The sequence below is a fragment of the Aspergillus mulundensis genome (assembly GCF_003369625.1).
Source record: "Aspergillus mulundensis strain DSM 5745 chromosome Unknown scaffold_9, whole genome shotgun sequence".
NCBI classification, from domain to species: Eukaryota; Fungi; Ascomycota; class Eurotiomycetes; order Eurotiales; family Aspergillaceae; genus Aspergillus; species Aspergillus mulundensis.
The window spans coordinates 1,437,997-1,457,654 of NW_020797897.1; the positions used below are offsets into that span (position 1 = coordinate 1,437,997).

Sequence of the window (19,658 nt, forward strand, 5' to 3'; positions counted from 1 at the left end):
TTCTCTGCACCTATTCTGAAATACCCCCTTATTCGAATTGCGTCTCTTGTGTGTCTTGGGTGGCGTGAAACTGAATCTAAGCATTGGCGTTATTCGGTTGATGAAGTGCTATGGCTTTGCAGCATCACTTTCTTATTCCTGTACTTATACCTCACTCGCCCGTCTGCTTTTCCTCTCAATTTTCGGTTTTGGAGGTATCATTTCTGTCTATTTCTTTAAGTCTATGTAGGACTAACTATCGGATGGAACGGACGGACATAGAAAATATTCAAACAGCCACCACATTTCTTCGCCTTGAAGTCCATGGTCTAGTCTAGTCTAATCCGTCTCTTGCAAGAACTCAACAACAGCTAAAAGCATAGTCAGCTAAGCAATTCACCCTACCAAAGCATAATATTGGACAGATAGTTTAGACGGATAGAAAAGTACTCACCCTTCCTAAACGCCTCCGGGTTCTCCGAAATAAGCCAATGCCCAGCCTCGACATCCGCAACTCGCGAGTTGGGGAAGAAGGCGTTAATGGCTGGGAATGTGTCCTCAGAGACATACGGGCTTTTCGTGCCGCGTACAACAAGCGTAGGACCCTCATACTTCACGCTCCCGGGCTCCGAGAACGGGAACTCGCCCATGGCGCGCAGCGACGAGCCGAGCGTTGTGAGAGGGACGCGGAACTTCATCGTCTGGTCCTCTGAGCGAATCAGGTTCGTGAGGAGGAACTGGCGGATCGGGAGGGCCTGAGTAGATGTTATTAGCTCATTCGTAGTGTCAATGCGAATGAACGGGTGCGGAACGGCGAACTTCTTCATATTCCTGGAGGATCTTGTCCGCGTCAGACTGCTTCGTTACGTTCGCCGACTCGATATGCTGCATGCCCTTGATGTACTTGCCGAAGTCAGTGCGCAGGGGTGCGTTGACAGGCGCGTTGTCGACGGGGATAAGGGCCGATACGAGCTCGGGGACGTTGAGGGCTACTGTCATTGCGGCTTTGGCGCCCCTTTGGGTATGTGAGTCAGAGTCGAACTTGGCATAATCATGGTCTAAAAGACCATATCCAAACCCAGGATGACGGATCTAGACTGGACCTAGACTTGACGTACATAGAATGACCGATAAGGACGGGCTTGCTCAAACCCTGTTCGTGTATGAACTCCGCCACATCATCCGCCATGACGGGGTAGTGGTGCTCGGGATCATGGAAGGAGTTGCCGTGGTTGCGGAGGTCCTAGATAGCAAATACCTTCAATTACCATCAAGAACCACGCCATAACCACGGGATTTCGATCTTCTTTCAGGCATTTGAGAGTGGGTGCAAACAAACCACTATATACACCTCACGCTTCAGATCACGTGCAAGAGCCCTACAGCTCTCGTCAGCAACTTTGTCCAGCTTGAGCATCGAGTAAGCATACCGGCTGATACTCCTGTTATTCTGCTTTGAGCCGAAAAGGCCGTGCAGGAAGACGATTGGGTTGCGCGTAGGCTGTTGGTTTTCCGGTCCGAAGACTTGGAAAGAGAGGTCGGAGCGGAAGAGTCTGGGAGAGGTAGAGAATGCGCGGATACCCGAGACGCCTCTGAGGGCTATCCGCGGTGAGAAAAGCATGGTGTTAGTGGGAAGAGTATTCTGAGTCTACTGTATAGATTGGTCCCGGGAAAAGGATGATTATGACGCGGGATTTCTCCACGCTGATATCAGGCACGTGACTACAGGTTATACGGACCTACAGTAGTTCTGTTTCCCCAGTTTTCGAGTGAAGCTGTTTCGTGACATTTTACCGTCAGCCCTTGGAAAGTACGGGCTGGAATGTGGAGCGAGCATAGAACGGCGATCGGTAGGTTATGTTGCAGCTCTGATGCCGTTCCAGTGTCACAGTCAGGACCAATCTCGTGTCATCTGGCAAATAACATGCTCCATGTCCATCATGCCATGTGTACGCGACATCAGAAGACTTTGCGAGCTGATTGCGGCATAGGATGGCAGCTTCCGTCGGCAAGTTGTCTTATTTAAAGATCGATGTTACCTTGGTTACTTGGCTGCTAGTCAGATGCACGATCAATGAGTGTATAGACAGCGGCCACTCAGCTCGGTCCTAATAAGGTCAATAATGGATCAAGGGGGTATGTTTTAGTGATTCTTTCCAGCCAACTGCTTCTATCTCTTCTGTCACAGACCATAGTAAGTAAGCCTATTTCACAAAATGTCCAGGCAAACCGCTCAGTGGCAGATTGAACCATTCCTCGCGATATTGCTATCACTGGGATGGGTGACGGCCTCCGGGAGATGCGTCGCTCCAAACAACCTATGCTTCACACTATCATTCCGCTCGGAAGTTGGACACCCCGATGCAGCGATACATGATAGCCCGGCGCGGCGCACCTATCCACGATCCGGGTCGTCAAGAGGTCAAATCTGCAGCGAATAGTGGCATCCGCTCAGGGGGCGATAATATCAACGGTAGTTCTATCGGGGGGCGGCTATGTGGGGGCCGCGGTCATTAGAGGGGGGTGGTGTAATTGTCGCTCAAGATCACGAAAGAAAGCTAGCTAGCTATGCAAGTCGGTTCCACAATTAGCGCTTTCACTTGTGCTGCAGCTGCTGCTCGTGCCCTATCGGTTCACATGTTAGCTCCATATGCAAGTAGCAGAGGGAAAGAGAATAGTAGCGCGAGAATTTCGATGTGGATGACAGGACCAAGGAGAAGCGCGGCGGACAAGCTAGTGGATCCTAGCTCCCCTGTCTAAGCAAACGCATAAAGGGGTGTGTTTGAGGAAGACGTACACAAGCTCAAGCGAAGATCTCATCTTTGTATTTCTCCCGGTAGGCAGCGGCGATTTGCTCCATCCCTGGCGAATCCGGCACGACGTCGAAGGAATTGAGGCTCTGGGTACGGAGGTGCTCTCGGTTCAGGGGGCCACCTTTTTTGTCACGCATGCACTTTAGCATGGCGAGGAGATCGCTCATGTCAACCTCGACCTTGCGATCTCGGCCCGGCGCGAACATCCATCTGATTTTGCGCTTCAGAGCCCACTTGATGGGTGCAGCCAGAATGACAATGTGGTCGCCTCTGAATAGGGTGATATTTTGCTTAAGAGCCTTTCGGAACAAGTGTATCCTAGTCTCTTTGGTAACATAGAGTGCCATGTCCTCGTTCGCCCACTGTTCACTTATCCCAAGACTTTTCGATACGCGAAGGATTGCCTGCTCCAGGGGTCCTTTTATGTCCTCGTCTGTCGCCCATTCTGGATCCAGCAGGTAATTTAGGTCTTTGGTCGTCTCTCGGTTTTTGAGGTAGTTGACGGCGAGGAAGCCACCGGCGGTGATGAGTTTGATGGGCGCGAACGCAACGATAAAGTCGAATTTTCCCAATTCTTCATCGAGAGCCTGGAGAGCTGCAGCTGGTCAGACAACGAGGACGCAGGTCGCCGTAGGCTAGCCTGAAAAGCTAACCGAGCACTTACCTTCTTTCAGAGCATTCGCGTCCAGAGGCTGCTCGAGCCCGGCCATCGTAGCAGCTCACAGCACGTTTTCGCCGGCTGCTCAGCGACGGAAGTAGCGATCAGGGCAGAAGGAATCGGATCGGATAAAAGAGGGGCGGCACTGGGCTCTAGAAAATAAAAAAGTAGATGGAGCGGTGGACCTGGCAAACAAACAGTTCAGTTGAGGTGTCATGAGAGAGACAAGGCTAGACTATTATTGAGTCTTTGCTGAAGTACCCCGCTTCAGAATTCACGCTTGCTTGGCCTGGTCTCTCTCACACACCGTTACCCCCCACCTTAGCAACCCGGCTAAGACCTCGCTATTCACTTAACCGGCCTCTTGCAACGATGACTCGCAGCAGCTGCAGATCCAGCCTCAGTCAGTCGTCCCCAGCGGTGCCAGATTTCGCCAGCTCCTGCACCAGGAAGCAGGTTCCGCCAGCTCGCACTGTCCGGGCCGTGCCTTTTTGACGCTAGGGAACACTGTCTCCGAAGTCGAGAACGGTCGGCCGCTATTATTCTTCGCTGCCCACAGGACCAGAGATCCATCCATTCCGAACCGTCATCGTGCCACTGCCGTCCAAAAATGAACTGATACATGGACCTGTCCTCCGAGCTTCCGCTCTGGCATTTGGCCGTCTGATCCAATAGACGCGCCCAGTCAGCTTTTCCGAAACAAACAAACAACCGCAAAAGTCAGTTTGTGATAGTGGCCGGTTGCGGCTTGCAGTTGCAGCATGACGATAACTATTTGGACCCGGTGGGACCGTGGGGACGCCGCATATGGGTTCCGTTATCCATCCAGATTCCAAGGGGTGCACGATGCACCCCATCTCTGTAAATCCCGAATGGTCTGGACCGAGTCAGACTCGCGACTGCCGGTCTCTAGACAAGAGCCTCACCGGGGCGACGACTCCGACGAGCTGCCTTGAGCGCCCAATGCAGATCTTTCACCAACTTTAGTTGGTGACACAACTCGCTTACTAAGAAGTGCGCACACTGCCACACAGGGATCTCCGCAGTCATAACGATGCCTCGTTTTCACATTGATTGTTTGTCTGATTTCAATCACCGAAGGTGGACTTCGAGGGCGAGAGTATCATGGGAAATTACTACTGAATCTCCCCTAAGTGTGGCTGGAGCCTTCCCCTGAGGACAGGTCTGATACCGGAGCTTGTCCTTCTACTTCATTAAACCGCTTTAACTACATCTCTGGCCTGCATTATTAGTCAAGCTTCACCTTTTGACCGTACGGTTATGACCCATCTCCATGGTTCGATAGTCCTTGTGAGCATGGTTCGATAGTGATCCATGGCATGGGTACCTTGGATAGCTGAAGCTTAATCATATGCAGTTTGATCTTATGCAGACCAGAGGGCGTGATATCTCCATCCTGTATTTCAAGGGGCTGGTCTAGACCGTAACAAATTCCCTCAGCTAAAGGCTGAGTGAAGACATGGCATGTTCACGCAACGAAAAGCACATGTCTCTTGCTCAAACGTAACGCGGCAGAGTAACCTTGAAGCAGAGCTGCATATACAACCCGCCAAGAAAAGGGAAGAGTCAGTGTATAAGGTGATTGTCCTTTTGGATAGTGGGTATTTCCGCTGGAGAAATAGGCGTAGTTGCGATCCTGATATCTTGTGCTCTATCGTACTCGCTAGACGAGATGGCAAAGACACAAGGACAAACACTCTGGTCATCTCCAGACTTGCCAATACGAGGACCTGGGCCGATGCCCCATTCGGCCGTTTCTTGGGTAACCTACGGAGTACCTATCCATGTTCAATGAGAAAAAGTAACGCCGTCGTATCAATTGGCGAAGGCATCTCGAGCCCAGAACGTCAAGGGAGGAGGCCTTCCACTTCTGCGTAAAAAAACGTGCGACATCATTCAACCTCCCAGATCCCTGCTCGTGAGTAGGCGAAAACAGCTTGATCAAGGGATAGAACCCACATTGACCGAATTGCTGTCGTACGATCACTGCCTCATTGCCAACATCAAAAGAAATTTCGGTCCTAAGATGCTAATACAGGCGAGATGCGTATTCTCGCCCAGGCTGCTCCAATGACGATCGTATTGAACAGGGATATCCAGTGTGACAGAGGTTCAACAACACAGGATGATGATAAGCAGACAAGTCGGGAGATGCTTCATGCTCTGCGGCCACCAGGCTCGCTGAATTAGCCCGATACATTTGATGTGTTGTTGTAAGCCTCCGTATAGCTATTGCGTGGAGAGTCCCTTGCCGTCCTCCTTTGTCAGGTCCTGTCGACACATATTCTCGTGCTATATTAGCAGTTGAAGATAGAACTGAGAGGATAAGCGGCGGGGAAGAGAGGATGAGACACCTGCATCAACTAGTCAGGAATCGTGTCGCTTCTTGTGCGACTTTTAGCTGGTCACAGCCGCGTCCACATGTACGGAGTAGGACAGCCGTCTTTATCTATGGACTCGGCCGAGCCCTTTGCCGGTTGTGCGAGGTACACGTAGTCACAAGAATGACAAGCGACCTGACGACCTGATAGATGTATTTCGTCAGCACTTTCGGAAGCTTCGTAGACAAATGTGGCATATCAGAATTGGTAGCACGTGGGGGAGCAGTTGAGAGAAACTCCGGACGGCGGAGCGGCGGAGCGGCGGAGCTAGCGGCGCTTTTCTCTGGCCATCTCCAACTCATCCTTGTCACTCTTTATAAACAATCAGATTGAGCTTTATCCTTTCTTTTTTGCTTTCGTCTTGCTGCAGAACCTGATCCTGTATTGGGGAATCGTACGCGTCGATTACAACAGCTTTGTGTCTCTATTTCGCAACCCAATCTTCCAGTTCTCAAACAAGTTTTATCTTTCAGAATGACAGCATCTCCCAAGAAAGCGGACGATATGGCATCATTTACCAAGCTTTCTTCCTGCATCTATATTCAAGAGCCAGACGTCCCGGCCGACGACAGCGGAGACTACCCCCGCACAATCGTCATTGCATTCTGGATGAACGCTGCCACTAGGTCATTGGTCAAATACGTTGCCGGATACCGAAAGCTGGCCCCTCGCGCCAGGATTATCTTCATCCGAACATCCTCTACTGAATTTATCCTACGTCCTACAAAGCGAGCTCAGTATGCCCGTCTTGCACCTGCCGTTGAAGCCCTACAGACTCTTCCAGCCGACAGCCCTGTGTTTATTCACATGTTCTCCAACGGCGGCGTCTTCGCCGTAACATATCTCCTCGAGGCCTACCAGAAAGCCACCGGCTATCCGCTTCGTGTCTCCTCCACGGTTATTGACAGTGCCCCTGGAACTGCTACGATCTCCGCGTCATTCAAGGCTTTCTCTTACGCCCTTCCGAAGACATGGATTCTGAATATCTTGAGTAAGATCTTCTTGTGGACCTACTTAGCTTCTTTCTTTGTGCTAGGAAAGACGGTTGGGACATTATTTGGAATTCGTGATGCTATTAGCGTCGCCCGGCAGAGCATCAACGACATCAAGATGATGCGCGGATCCGACAAAGCTGCCCGTCCGAGACGGTGCTATATTTACTCGGATGCTGACGAGCTTGTTGACTGGAAGGATGTGGAGACACATGCCTCCGATGCAGAAGCAAAGGGCTTTGTAGTCCGTCGGGAAAAGTATGCAGGGTCGGAACATGTGGCGCATATGAGGGCTGATCCAGAGCGCTACTGGGATACCGTGACGCTCTATCTTAACGACCCTGAGCCTGCACAGACCCTTCCTGGTTCGAGTTAGGGCTAGAGGCGCGGATGTCCTTGGGCTATTTCCCTCCGAGGTCATACCCTATGCTTCTTGGATATTCCCTGTTTTGATACCCCATTGCCCCTTGATATCCGTCATGATCTTCCCTTTTCATTCAAATAACTCTCTATACATCCGAGTTTAGAGGTTGCGCAAGCAAAGGAGAATCTAAATGATAATTTCAACCCTTTAATTCCCAGTCCGAGCAGCAACTGATATATAGTTAGGGCAATGATATATAAGAAAAGTCTGAGACACCAACCAAATATGCACCGACAACCCTACCTGCCCTTCCACTTCTCCATAATCGACCCCTCCTCCGCCACATTCCGCACAACCCTCGCTACCCCATCCAACAACCCACCTGCACACCGATTAATTTCACAGTACCTTCCCTCCCAACTATATATCAGCTCCCCATTTCGCGCTTTGTCATTGAACAGCATGACCACACTCCTCGCCACATACTCAGGCTCCTGAACATGAGCCCCCAGACTCCTCAAGACATCGCCAGGCGCAATCCCCGTAGCTGTCCACGAGGGCGCAATGGCATTTAGTCTCACACTCCTCCATTCCTTCCCCTCAGGGTGAGGCTGCCGCAAGTCACTGTACAGTCCGCGTAGAATCCCAAGAACGCCATGCTTTGCAACCGTGTAATCCCCCGCAGCAAAATCCTGGAAGGCCGATGCGGAGGCCGTAACTGTTATGCTAGGAGAGAGTTCAATCTCGGTTTCTCTTTGCTCGGATCGACGGAGATAATGGACGCCCAGTCGTACTGTATAGATTGTGCCGATGAGATTGACCTCCAGAACTTTGAGATCCGGCGGGGCGAGTAGTTGTTCCTCTTTGGTTTCGTCCTCGAAAACTTCCTCGAGGAAGTTAGTCCGCGGCCCGATGCCCGCGTTCGCAAAGACGTGGTCTATACCGCCGAATCGTTCGAGCCCGCGGGTGAAGAGGTTGCGGATGCTTGACCAGTTTGAGACGTCGGTTTGAATGAAGAGCAGATTCTGGGAATGGTACTCTGGTGAGTGTGCCAAAGCTTCTGGAGAGGTTTGTTCTTGTAGAAAGTCAGCTGGAAAGGGGTTGATGTCGCCGGCTATGACTTTTGCGCCGTGATGCAGGCACAGTTGGACGGTTGCTTTGCCAATACCGGAGGAGCTTCCTGCGAGTTATTCTTAGCTCTCACTCTTCTCTAGCAGCGCAAAGACTTGGGCGAGTGCAGGAGAGACGTAAAAGAAGCAGGGCAAGTTCTCTGCAAATACCTGTTATGAGGACGACTTTGTCCTTGAGGGGCGTGAGAGATTCCTCAGAGATATGGAACTCGGCCATTGGTTTGATATTGAAAGATATTGTTTTTCCAGTGGTCACTGTAGCACGTAAGGTAAGAAGATAGAGATGGCTCCTGGTAAAAGAACTCGTGTTGTTGCCCGCATGGGCCGCGGCGTCCAAATGCGGGGGATGAGGGGAAGGGCAAGAAAAGTGATCTTTTGCCGAAGGTGTGAACAGCAATATAGAAAATGCTTAATCTCATAAATTCTCTGACCATTCGCTATGCATATATATGGTAAAGGGTACCAACGCCAATGTGCAAGCACTTTTCACAATCCGTAGGAAGAAGCCGTTAAAATCATCTCCCCTTGTTCTCAGGGAACTCGTCTTCGAGCTTCAGCTTAGCCGTAACGTTCATACTCATCAATTCCTGGATAAGCAGCTTGGCTGCATAGGGGATGACCATCTTCACAACACTCCTGGACGACTTGCAGCGCTGGCACCAGTTCAGGTAACCCATGAAGCCGCACTGCTCGCAGACATCAACCTCGTGGCGATCGGATGAGATCATCAAGCGTTCCAGAAGAAGCTGACTGGTTCCGTAAGCGATCAAACAGTCACGCTCCATCTCTCCCAGACGCAGACCACCATCGCGGGAACGACCTTCTGTTGGTTGACGTGTGAGGGTGGCGCGGGGCCCGCGCGCACGTGAATGCATCTTGTCTTGAACCATGTGCTTCAGCTTCTGGTAGTAGATCGGTCCCGTGAAGACATAAAAGGGGAGTGGTTCGCCTGTGATGCCGGAAGTGAGGTAGTCCTTGCCACCGTAGCTGAAGCCCTTGTCGATGAGGGTCTGGGTCATCTGCTCAACAGGTGTGCCACCAAAGCATGTTCCGTAGCCGTGCTGCCCAGAGAGAACGCCGGCTTTACCGGCGACGAGCTCCAGCATCTTTCCGACTGTCATACGAGAGGGGAAACCGTGAGGGTTCATGATAATGTCCGGGTTGATACCCTGGTCTGTGAAGGGCATGTCGGCTTGGTCGACGATGATACCTGTGACACCCTTTTGACCGTGACGCGAAGAAAACTTGTCACCGACTTCGGGCCGTCGAGTTTGGCGTGTAAGTACCTTGATAATTTGGTTCTCGTTCTCTGTGGTAGAAACCATAACCTTATCAATGTAGGCAGGATCAGGAAGTTTGTAGGTCATCGGGGTAGGGTTGTAGCTGATTGGCCGACCTGCATCGGAACCTGGCATCCCAGAGGACATCGACTGATCTGGCGTGGACTTGTTAATGTAAACCTCTCCAGCATTGACTTGTTCTCCTACGGCTGCCAAACCATCACTTTCCAGAAGCGCGTGCTTGCGGATTGGGGCATCGTTCTCATATGTAGGCGGGGTCAAGATGTCCTTTGTGCCGTTGGAGTAACTCTTCATGTTGGTGACATATTTGCGGAAAACCTGACAGCGACCAAAGCCGCGGTCGACTGAGCCCTTGTTCAGGACCAGGGCATCCTCAATATCGTAACCAGAGTAACTCATGACGGCAACAGTGGCGTTTTGACCAGCAGGAAGCTGATCATATTTGGTCAACTCAATTGTGCGTGATTTGACCATGGGTTTTTGTGGGTAAACCATAAGGTAAAGGATGGAATCAAACCGGAGGAACTGGTTTGATGCTATAGCTCCAATCGCTTGTTTACCCATAGCGCATTGATAGGTATTACGCGGGGACTGGTTGTGGTGAGGATAAGGAATCAAACCAGCGACAGCACCGAGAATCGTGAAAGGTTCGATTTCCATGTGTGTTGTAGTATCAGAGATGTCCTTCTCGTAGATGGCGATCAATGAGTCGTTCTCCTCGTTGACATCCACATACTCGACCAAGCCCTGCGCCAGGAAATCGTCGAACTGCATCGTTCCATCCCGCAGTTTGCGGAGATGATGTTTCTTGACGCGCGACTTGCCGCCTTCGACAATGATGAGCGGCCGGCAAATGCGCCCATCGTCAGTTGCTACGTGCACGGCACGCTGATGATGATTAATGTAAATACTGACAAACTCGGAGATTCTACCCATTCGGCGCAGCCGTCGGAATGCGTTCAAGAAGTACTTTGGGCGCCGGGTCAGCGCCATTGGCGTACCGTTGATTGAGATGGTATAACTGCCAGGCGCGTATATTTCCTTTCCACCGACGGTTTCGATATCCTCTGCGCCAAGCATGAAGATAAGATTCTTGATCGGGCCTTCTTCGTCGTTTGTAGTGATGTGCGTCATAAGGGCAAGGTTCTTGACGAGACCACATGCTTCACCTTCCGGAGTATCTGCCAGGCAAACCATTCCAAACTGCGAGGGTTGCAAGGCACGAGGACCGCTGACCTTTCTCGTCTTCTCGAACTGACTGCTAATACGCGTCATCATTCCCAGAGCAGCAATATAACTCAGTCGACTGAGCACGTGAGTGACACCAGCACGTTCCATGCGGAAACGCTTAAGACTCCAGTTACCCGTCGAGATTGCTCGGTTCATTCCCTGTGTGATATGATTGCTGTGCATGCCAATAACACTCCACGCATCAAAGGCCTCAACTCGATTGCGCTTGTTCAAGACCTTGTCAATGTTCATCTTGATATCAAAGCAGAACTTCTTAAAGAGATCTTCGAATAGCAATGCCAACAGCTGTCCAGCCAACTCCAGCCGCTTATTTCCGAGATAATCACGGTCATCAACCAGCGCCGCGTCATTCTTCGCCATGAGCACACGCCGGGCCATGTTTGCAACGTAAATCGCTTTGGGGCGGAAGTTCATGTCTTTAACTTCAATGTGCGAGATGATGACGGAGGCAATAGCCTCGACAGCCTCTTGAACATGGGTTCGGCGGTAAGACATCTGCTTTCGGTTGATCTTGATGCGAGAGCCAATCCAGTCAAGCGCCTGCTGCTGCGTGAATACACCGACCTTGATAGCCTCCTCGAAATTGATGGCGAAGTCTTCCTGGTAAACCTTGTCGACACCAGCAACCAGGAGCATCATCTCCTTGTCGGTGTGAATCCCCATAGCTTTGAGTAGTATAACAATGGGAATGTCTTCGCTAAGCACGTTGTGTTTGACGTATAACCGGTCCTTCTTCAAGATGATATAACTCTTAGACTTTCGCTCGTTGGATGAACTAAACGGATGGTTAGATAAAGAGGCGACCCCCGCTAGAACTCGATCCCTTACCTTGTGACGGACGCCTGGACAATCTCTTTCTTTGGGTCTGTCTCGACGATGATACGGTTCTTGCTCAGTTGTTCCTGGACAAGGATAACCTTCTCTGTCCCGTTGACAATAAAGTATCCACCAGGATCCAGCGGACACTCGTTGAGCACCGACATCTGGGCCGGAGTCTTGTTGCCCAACACACATTTCGAGCTGCGAAGCATGACCGGCATCCTGCCAATGGAGACACCCTTTCTCCTCACCCTTTGACGGCCACGAATATATTCAAAGTCAACCTGGATCGGTGCTGCGTATGTCGTATCACGCAGTCGGCACTCGTGCGGAGATACGGTTGACTCCTCGAACTCGGTACGGACATCCTGCGGCTCGTCCGCTCGGCGAGGGAATCCAAGGTAGATGTCGGTGAACTTTATGTAGAAGTTGTGGTCAACGTCGCTGCGAATTGTATTGCTCGACTCGACGATCTTCTTCAACTGCACTTCGACAAGGTAGTTGTATGAGTCGATGTGCTGTTTTACCAAACCCTTGACCTTCAAAAACGCGGGCAACAGGTTCCATTTATCCTTAGCGGTATTGATCGGATCGGTCAGGGATTTATTGTAGTAGAATGGTTCCAAAAGCGCATCAAAGGGATCGCGGTGGCGGTAGGGATATTGCGGCTCGGGCACTGGCTCGGTCTCCTCTGCATCGGCGGCATTGTCCTCTCCGTTCTGCGTTGGCTGCTCGGAAATCGCTGCCTCCTTGGCCTCCTTGGTTTGGGCGGCACGTTTTCGCCGTGCGGTTTCTGTTATCGACTTGGTGGAACCGGTACCCTGTAGCAAGTCTTAGCATAAAAAAGCGCGCCCGGAATTTGCGGAGTCATACCTCTGATTGCGCAGCTCGCACGCTGGCCGGAGCTACGGCCCTTTTCCTGGGCGGCATCCCTATTAGTAGAGGTTGGATGTGGAGGTACTAGCAAGAGCGGTGCTTCTCAGGAGATGGCGCAGGGTCAGTGGAGGTTCATGGCAGACGAGATGGGAGACCGCAATTTCTTTCTTATCGGCGAGGGGAAAAGATCCAAAAATTGCCGATGATTTGCCTTTTGCAGGAGGGGTGATTATGTAATTGGCAGCTCTCCATTCTGGCTAGTGCAGAAAATGCTGACAAATATATAGGTACTAGTCCGCATCGGCGAGACGCATACAAATTCCCTGACTTCATCGAGATACTAGTCATTTAATGCCTGGTCTGAGCCTTGTGTCTCAGAGCTTGAATATATTTGGCCATGTTGATATTTGAATAGTGCTTCCTCCTGCAGCGGATCACCACTAGCTCTGAGGATGTCTAAAGCCAGCTACATTCGCGCTCCATGGGCAGATCAATCATATCACAGCCATCCGGATATTTTCAGGCGTTCTTCGAGAAAGCGGTCGGATAGCCTTCATGAAAGACCAAGAACTTGTCGACCTGGATTTGAATGCGTCCTCGATCTCGTCCAATGATCGGCCCTTGGTCTCGGGCATATAGAAAGCACAAACCGCAGCCGTGATCAAAGAACACCCGCCGAAAAGAAAGTATGCTCCGAAGCTACTCTTAGACAGCAATATCGGGGTTGTAAGGGCAACAAGGAAGTTCGTTGCCCAGTTGCTTCCGTGCGCTAGACTCGTTGCTGAGGCGCGGGTCCTTTGTGGCTGAATCTCGGCCGCATAGATCTTGATTCCAACCGCCCAGCTGAGGGAGAATATCACGGCGAAGATATAGATGGAGACAATAACGACCCAGCGACCCGCACCGGTGGAGCTGTGCACCGCGTTTCCTGCATAGAGTGCGCCCATGAGGAACATCGTTAGACTGATTCCCACGCCGCCGTATATGACGCTGTGTCGACGGCCCCATTTATCCGCCCAAATTAGGGCCGGAATTGTCACGGTGAAAATGACTAGGGCTGAAACGCCGGACGCAAAGAAACTGGCATCTGCAGATGCAAGTCCTGCTTGCTCGAAGAGCAAAGGTGCATACTAAAGGAGTTTGTCAGCTGTTTATCAAAGCTAATTGAGGTGCCCGGCTCACATATAGAACACCATCTATTCCGCTGAGCTGCTGCATTGCCATCAAAAACACAGCCAGGGCTGTACGAGACCGGACATCCTTGGAAAAAATATCGAAAAGCTTGTGCTCTATAGAACGGTCGCCAACTTCAGTTGCAACAGCACCATCCATGCTAGTCACATTGGTTACGGCCACGTCTTGAGAGACCGGACCCTGGATCACGGCACCTCTGTCTTGTTCTATCTCGCTCTTTTCGCGCTCCGCGTGGCTAACGCCAAGTAGATCCCAGACTGCATTGGCCTCCGCCTTACGACCATGGATGGTGAGCCATCTTGGAGAAGGGACGAGCCAGAGAAGCGCGGCTGTGGAAAACAGGAGTGAAAGACAAGCTAGAATGAGGAACGGTGTCCGCCACGACATTGAGGATTGGATTCGCGCAGTCCCATAACATGTGAAGAATCCTATCACAAGCCCCAAGGTGATCAGCAACTGAGGACCAGTTGTCAAAGCCCCTCTGACACCTGGTGGTGAAATCTCGCAGATATACCTATGTGCAGTCAGAAAGGTTCCATACGTTTGACAAGACAGCTCCCACGTACACAACCAGTGTGCCCAGATATAGGCCCTCACCAATTCCCTCAACGCAGCGTCCAACGACGAACATTGAAACGTGGACAGCTCCAGCCTCGAGGGCTGCACCGAGACCAAAGATCAAGGTTCCTATGCTAATGCCTTTAGGGCGGCCGAACTTGTCTGCGAGATACCCAGCAAAGAACGAAGAGATAGCTGCAGGGATGAGTATGGAAGACACAAGTAGGCCGTGTATTGTTGCGGATCGATTCCCAAATTTCTCCACGAAACTATCCATTGTTGTCACAGGGCCAATGATTCCAGTATCCATGCTGCCAGAACAGCGAGTCAGCCAGAGATATGGACTCTAGGAGATTTTTGCTTACCCAAAGAGCAGGCCTCCACACGAACACAAAATGCTAGCGAAAACATATCGAGGCGGTTTACGAAGGTGCTCCATCATTTCGGTGCCCTAATTGAATCTTCAGTGCTCAACGTTCGACTCTATTACTTAGTCGAACACAGTAATAGCTCGGCTATAAGTATATTCTGAAGACGAGACACGATAACACACAAAAATCATGATGTTGGGCAAGAGATTTATACCCCGACCCTGAACTCTCCAACTCGGACCCTCCTGATCGCAGTACATCAGCAACGTGAGCGGTTCCACTCCAACCCCCACCTAGATTAGAAATTTCCAACTTTCGATCGCTCCAGACACGCTGAGCTGGCGAAAGGTATTCACGAGGTCTCAATCCTGAGTCATAATAGGCATCCATTGCTCCTTTAAATGGCCTACCCACTCACAAGACACGATGACTTCCTTTATAGGAAACTTCTACCCCCGCATTCACATTATACAATGTAATATAGCCGTCACGATAAGCCATCTAACCTGCAGTATCGCAACGTCGGCTGTCTTCAAGCGGTAACTAAGCCGGAGGATCAAGTCCCCGGTCGCTGATAGCTACGGTAGCGCCGCTAATTCGGAGCAAACTGTCACTGACTCACTAGTACTTAGTCTACCCTGGCCGTAGCTTACGGTAGGGCTCCCGTGATCAGCGCCATGGACCGATCTCGATTTGTTGAAGGAACGCCGAGCCGATGGCTTGTCGTCCGAGCGGAATTGGGACTTCTTCCATGAGATAGAGTCAACTGGCATGCTTCCAACAAGGAATACTCGATCATCTGCGTAATCGTCGGGTGCTGGCTATTATGAGACTCGGGTAATTATACTACGAAATACGACGGCGGCTCGAGGGGAACATCGGTTGTGAGGTTCTATAAATTTGTAGATAGGACTAATTAGGGCTATCACGAGAAAGTCCGAATACCAACGTGAGCTACACCCTCCACACAGCCTTAGTAATAGATAATAGCATGCATGATAACTCGACCCTAGTAGAACCGCAACATCCACCCATCAAACAAAGTCTTTTTGGCGTAGGTAGTTTATACTAGGGTAGGTGTCTCCTTGAGCCACATTCCATACTGAAGGCACGCTTGGATATCCCTCTCGCCGGGCATGATACTACAGGTGGTCCCGGCCCCGGCGCACATGCCTGCTTGGTAAGAGCTCTGTAGAATGACGCCCGCTTGGTACATTTGCCTCGATTTACTACGTCTCCGACATGGGTTTACCGTACTCAGAGGAGTGACTGGATCAAGCACCCAGTACAAGTAGTCGGGGCCGTCTGAACCTCACTAGCCCTACAATATATGGATAAGGCGCGTTCTCAACATCTTCCAAGGCACGAGAAGGCAAGTTTCAACCATCACATCAACAACATTGGAAAGCTATGCGATTTTCGACCATCTAATCGAGCAGTGAGTGAATGATAGCCCGGACATTATACAAGTCAACGGGAAGTTCAGCAGCATGTGGTGTACTAAGCCAGGGAAAAAAATAGACACTCTAGTAACTAGGTACTCCGTATTAATGATACATTCATTGTGCACCGCATGATGTACGTCACCTCATCGGAATATGCAGCACCTTCAGCACTGCGCGGATGCAGCTGATAATAACTGCAGGTGGGATCGTTAAACGGCCATCGTGGCATCGACGCATCGACGCCTCACTTGCATACGCGTCTCGCAGAAGCTTTTGCAAAATGATGCCCGATGAGTATGAGGATTTGTTTTGGGGGACAACTTTTATGTCTCATCGCCGTTAGACGCTTCTCCATACTTTACACAACTTATCCGCGGTCTTTATGGTTGTGGGTGCTGCATGATTCATGCAATCCGCTTTAGATGGAGCTTTGAATCCTGGGGGATTATCATTCCGGGGCCAGATGTATAGCTTGAGCTATTGCAAAATACAGTACCAAGGCAATAGCCATGGCTCTATGATTCGAGCTCGATCATCACATATATGAAAGGCCATAATCAGCACCAAGAGCCGTCTCGCGCTCCGCAAAGCTTCATCAACAGGGAACCGTGGGCAGCAAGGAGGGACCATGAATCTCCACGGTTCTAGACACCATTCGTCCCGGATATGTGTTTTGATACTGCCAGTTGTCAAGCGCAGTGCATCCCTAGGTTCTAGGACAATATAGACCAGATGCAGAATGGGCAGGCCACCTAGTAGGCTAGAGGACAATGAAAATCGGGGGGCTAGAACTGGTACTCACTCTACAAATGCACCCCGAAACTACTAGAAGTTTAGAACCTTGGAATAATAGTATTAGTGCTGGCCCCGAATGCATGGAAGACGCCGTGGTACCCGTGGCGATGGTTGCTCTCTGACCGCAACTTAAGGACCGTTCGATTCGTGCCTAATCTTGAACCCTACTCGCATTAGGGCTAGTTCTGGTATTTGCTGGCAGATATGAAGTGGGTGGATAATTGGACAACGTAACCGAGATGACAACGAGTTTCTTTCAAGAAGGGCATGTGGACAGAATCAAATAAGAGCGTGCAAGCGGTTGGGCGCATGTGTTTAGGGCTAGTCCTCAGATCCGGGGTTGGAGGAGACGTAGGTATCTACTGGGGTAGGACTCAGACACTTCTCTCGCATACCATCGGCAAGCATATCACCCGTCTTACGGAATCGAATCTCAGTCCACTTTGACATCAAGTGGAGCAATTTAAGGTTGGCTGGCGGGTAAAGCCTCCGGACTCCGCGATAGAATAATGCTTGAGCCAACCGAAGGTTGTTATTTGCAGGCTCCATGAGGAGGTCTCTTTGTCCCTTGAGGTGCCAGGCAGCCAGGCGTTGGAGAAGAGGCCCATGATTCCCTTTGTTAAGTAGCTGATTGCCCGATTGGAAGATACGTACTCAGAGGCAAAGGCCCCCCTTACTGGTGCTATCTCACCGCAGCGGTTGACGGCAAGCTATCCCAGCATCATTGAGGATAATCATCGCAGAGCCGGCTCGATGGTCGAAGTAGGAGAAAAGTGGCTTTTGCTGATTGGGTTAATTAAACTCGGCCCTGGAATCGTGTCTGCCCCGTAGCTTATAGATGGTCCCAACTCCCAAATGTAGGAGCAGTCCGAGTTGGCTGTCGGAGATTATCTACCTACCGGTGTGTATGCCAATGACGGGGCTAGAAAAGAACGAGCTTCTCTAAGTTCTTTGTCCAGCTGCGCCGCTACGGGTGACTGCTTCCCGTGCCATCGAGTCCTTTGTGACTTGTCTACTGATGCTTTGATATCCAAAGTGAAAATGATGTACTCCTGTGTGCTAGGAGGATCGTCATCGGCTTTTGGCCGACCTGCTATCAGCGCATAGGTACCGCGCAACGCCTATCGATAACAGCGATAAGTCCCTGTCCACAACCATAACTCCACGAATCTCTCAAGCATGCAGCAATTCGTCCCACATCCAGCACGAGATTCAGAGCCTGCAGATTTTGGTTGGAGTGACAAGAGGTTCTAGTGCGATAATCACTAGCCAGAGCAGTCTCGCCTCACAGTTGCGACTGTACACCGCTTCTCTCTCGCCGCGCCAATCAGCAGCCCACATTGGTCAAGCTGGTCTTCCATCTCCAATGGCTTCAAACTAAGTGGCAAGCCATTGCATCAGTTTGTGATGAGACAATCGTCTGTGCCCGTTCAACCATTCTTGCTCCGATGTCTGAAGCGCCGACGCTATTTCCAGCTCGGACCTGAATTCCATCAACGAAATGTTCGATGCTTCCAATCTCCTGCCTTCAGTGTCTGCATTCTGCAAAGGACCATCCAGATTCCGGATGACGATACGGTTCAGTTTCCCCTCAGCGGACCCATGTTTGTCGCGAACTTTTGGATTTTGCGCGTGGCAATCCGTAGCAGCTGAATTTGCGGTACGCCATCCGATGTTTGGTTGGCCCCGATCTTCATCCCAGTAAGCAGGCCCAGGCACTCCGCACGCCCCTTTCCATTGCCTTTGTGTAAGGTGATGGAAAGACTTGCATCCTCCTGACCCAGGTCTCCCACACATACGGAGCACTCCGTAGTGACATCGCGTCCGCCGTCACGTCTTCTTAAGTTGGGCTCGGGGGCTCGGGGGCCCAGTCGCTGCAAAAACAATTGCAGCGGCTATGCTCTCGACCGGCACATCGCACCCAGCAAGTCCAGGAACGATCCTGTCTGTCTGCATCAGAAACTACCATCAGTCTGGCGAGAGCAGTGGTCAAAACTAAACATCGTCAAGTGCCAGTCTTGCCGAAACATCTAACGTCTCCTCACAGCAGAAAGAAGAGCGCTCGGAGATCTACTCCATGATCCCTGTCTAGACCTGGACACCTGAAGGACACTCTATCCCCAATAAAGTAATGCATGAAGCTCCCCGGCCTAGTCACCACTAGCAGCGCTTAGCCGAATCACAATCGACCGCTCAGGAAGATTCAATTCTTGATCCATCGAAACCGAATGATCGACTGGAGGGTTGGCAAAGGCAAGACAGCTCATCAGCCTGGGCTTAGAAACAGACCCATCCAACAGACAGCGTCCCAACGCACTGATCACAATCACAATCCCTAGTAGCTGGATTATCGTCTGTCGAGGCACGGAGCATTGATAGCGACAGGGGTATCTCTCCGCGACAAGTGTTGCAGTGCTGAGAGTTGTCATTCGAGAAGGACCAAGAGCAGGTAGATGCCGAGTACGGAGTAATCTCGCCGAGCCATCCCTCATCTGCCATCTGAGTTACTGGCGATCATTTATGAACAGATAGACAGCCTGGTGTATACAGCACGTCCTTCATAGATTAGCGACTATCACGATCATTATTGACTAGATCACTGTGACCAAGGTACTTTCTGGCCATCACCCAAGGACCCGATTAGCAAATGCACAGGCTAGTCTACGGAGCAAAATAAGGAGAGATCACAAAAAAAGAAGAAAAGGAAAAA

The 19,658-nt window shown here is 50.9% G+C and overlaps 6 protein-coding genes across 6 annotated transcripts; 1 reads left to right on the forward strand and 5 right to left on the reverse strand.

Annotated features, from left to right (window-relative positions):
* Positions 1 to 318: 318 nt before the first annotated feature.
* DSM5745_08273 (putative alpha/beta hydrolase) lies at positions 319 to 1,600 on the reverse strand (the record flags this gene model as incomplete). Its single annotated transcript, XM_026750289.1, has 6 exons — positions 319 to 350; positions 434 to 734; positions 799 to 994; positions 1,098 to 1,222; positions 1,319 to 1,358; positions 1,410 to 1,600. 6 exons carry the CDS (start codon positions 1,598 to 1,600, stop codon positions 319 to 321), a joined length of 885 nt encoding a protein of 294 aa, XP_026601293.1.
* A 1,182-nt stretch (positions 1,601 to 2,782) lies between these two features.
* On the reverse strand, positions 2,783 to 3,502 carry DSM5745_08274 (uncharacterized protein; the record flags this gene model as incomplete). Its single annotated transcript, XM_026750290.1, has 2 exons — positions 2,783 to 3,387; positions 3,457 to 3,502. The coding sequence occupies 2 exons, from the start codon at positions 3,500 to 3,502 to the stop codon at positions 2,783 to 2,785; spliced, it is 651 nt and encodes a 216-aa protein (XP_026601294.1).
* Positions 3,503 to 6,326: 2,824 nt separating this feature from the next.
* Positions 6,327 to 7,220, forward strand: DSM5745_08275 (TMEM53 family protein; the record flags this gene model as incomplete). Its single annotated transcript, XM_026750291.1, has 1 exon — positions 6,327 to 7,220. The coding sequence occupies one exon, from the start codon at positions 6,327 to 6,329 to the stop codon at positions 7,218 to 7,220; it is 894 nt and encodes a 297-aa protein (XP_026601295.1).
* Positions 7,221 to 7,507: 287 nt separating this feature from the next.
* On the reverse strand, positions 7,508 to 8,555 carry DSM5745_08276 (uncharacterized protein; the record flags this gene model as incomplete). Its single annotated transcript, XM_026750292.1, has 2 exons — positions 7,508 to 8,388; positions 8,489 to 8,555. The coding sequence occupies 2 exons, from the start codon at positions 8,553 to 8,555 to the stop codon at positions 7,508 to 7,510; spliced, it is 948 nt and encodes a 315-aa protein (XP_026601296.1).
* Positions 8,556 to 8,853: 298 nt separating this feature from the next.
* On the reverse strand, positions 8,854 to 12,639 carry DSM5745_08277 (DNA-directed RNA polymerase III core subunit RET1; the record flags this gene model as incomplete). The annotated part of the gene is made up of 3 exons (XM_026750293.1): positions 8,854 to 11,665; positions 11,719 to 12,530; positions 12,583 to 12,639. 3 exons carry the CDS (start codon positions 12,637 to 12,639, stop codon positions 8,854 to 8,856), a joined length of 3,681 nt encoding a protein of 1,226 aa, XP_026601297.1.
* Positions 12,640 to 13,079: 440 nt separating this feature from the next.
* On the reverse strand, positions 13,080 to 14,779 carry DSM5745_08278 (putative MFS sugar transporter; the record flags this gene model as incomplete). Its single annotated transcript, XM_026750294.1, has 4 exons — positions 13,080 to 13,715; positions 13,768 to 14,293; positions 14,346 to 14,648; positions 14,703 to 14,779. The coding sequence occupies 4 exons, from the start codon at positions 14,777 to 14,779 to the stop codon at positions 13,080 to 13,082; spliced, it is 1,542 nt and encodes a 513-aa protein (XP_026601298.1).
* Between the last annotated feature and the right edge of the window lie 4,879 nt (positions 14,780 to 19,658).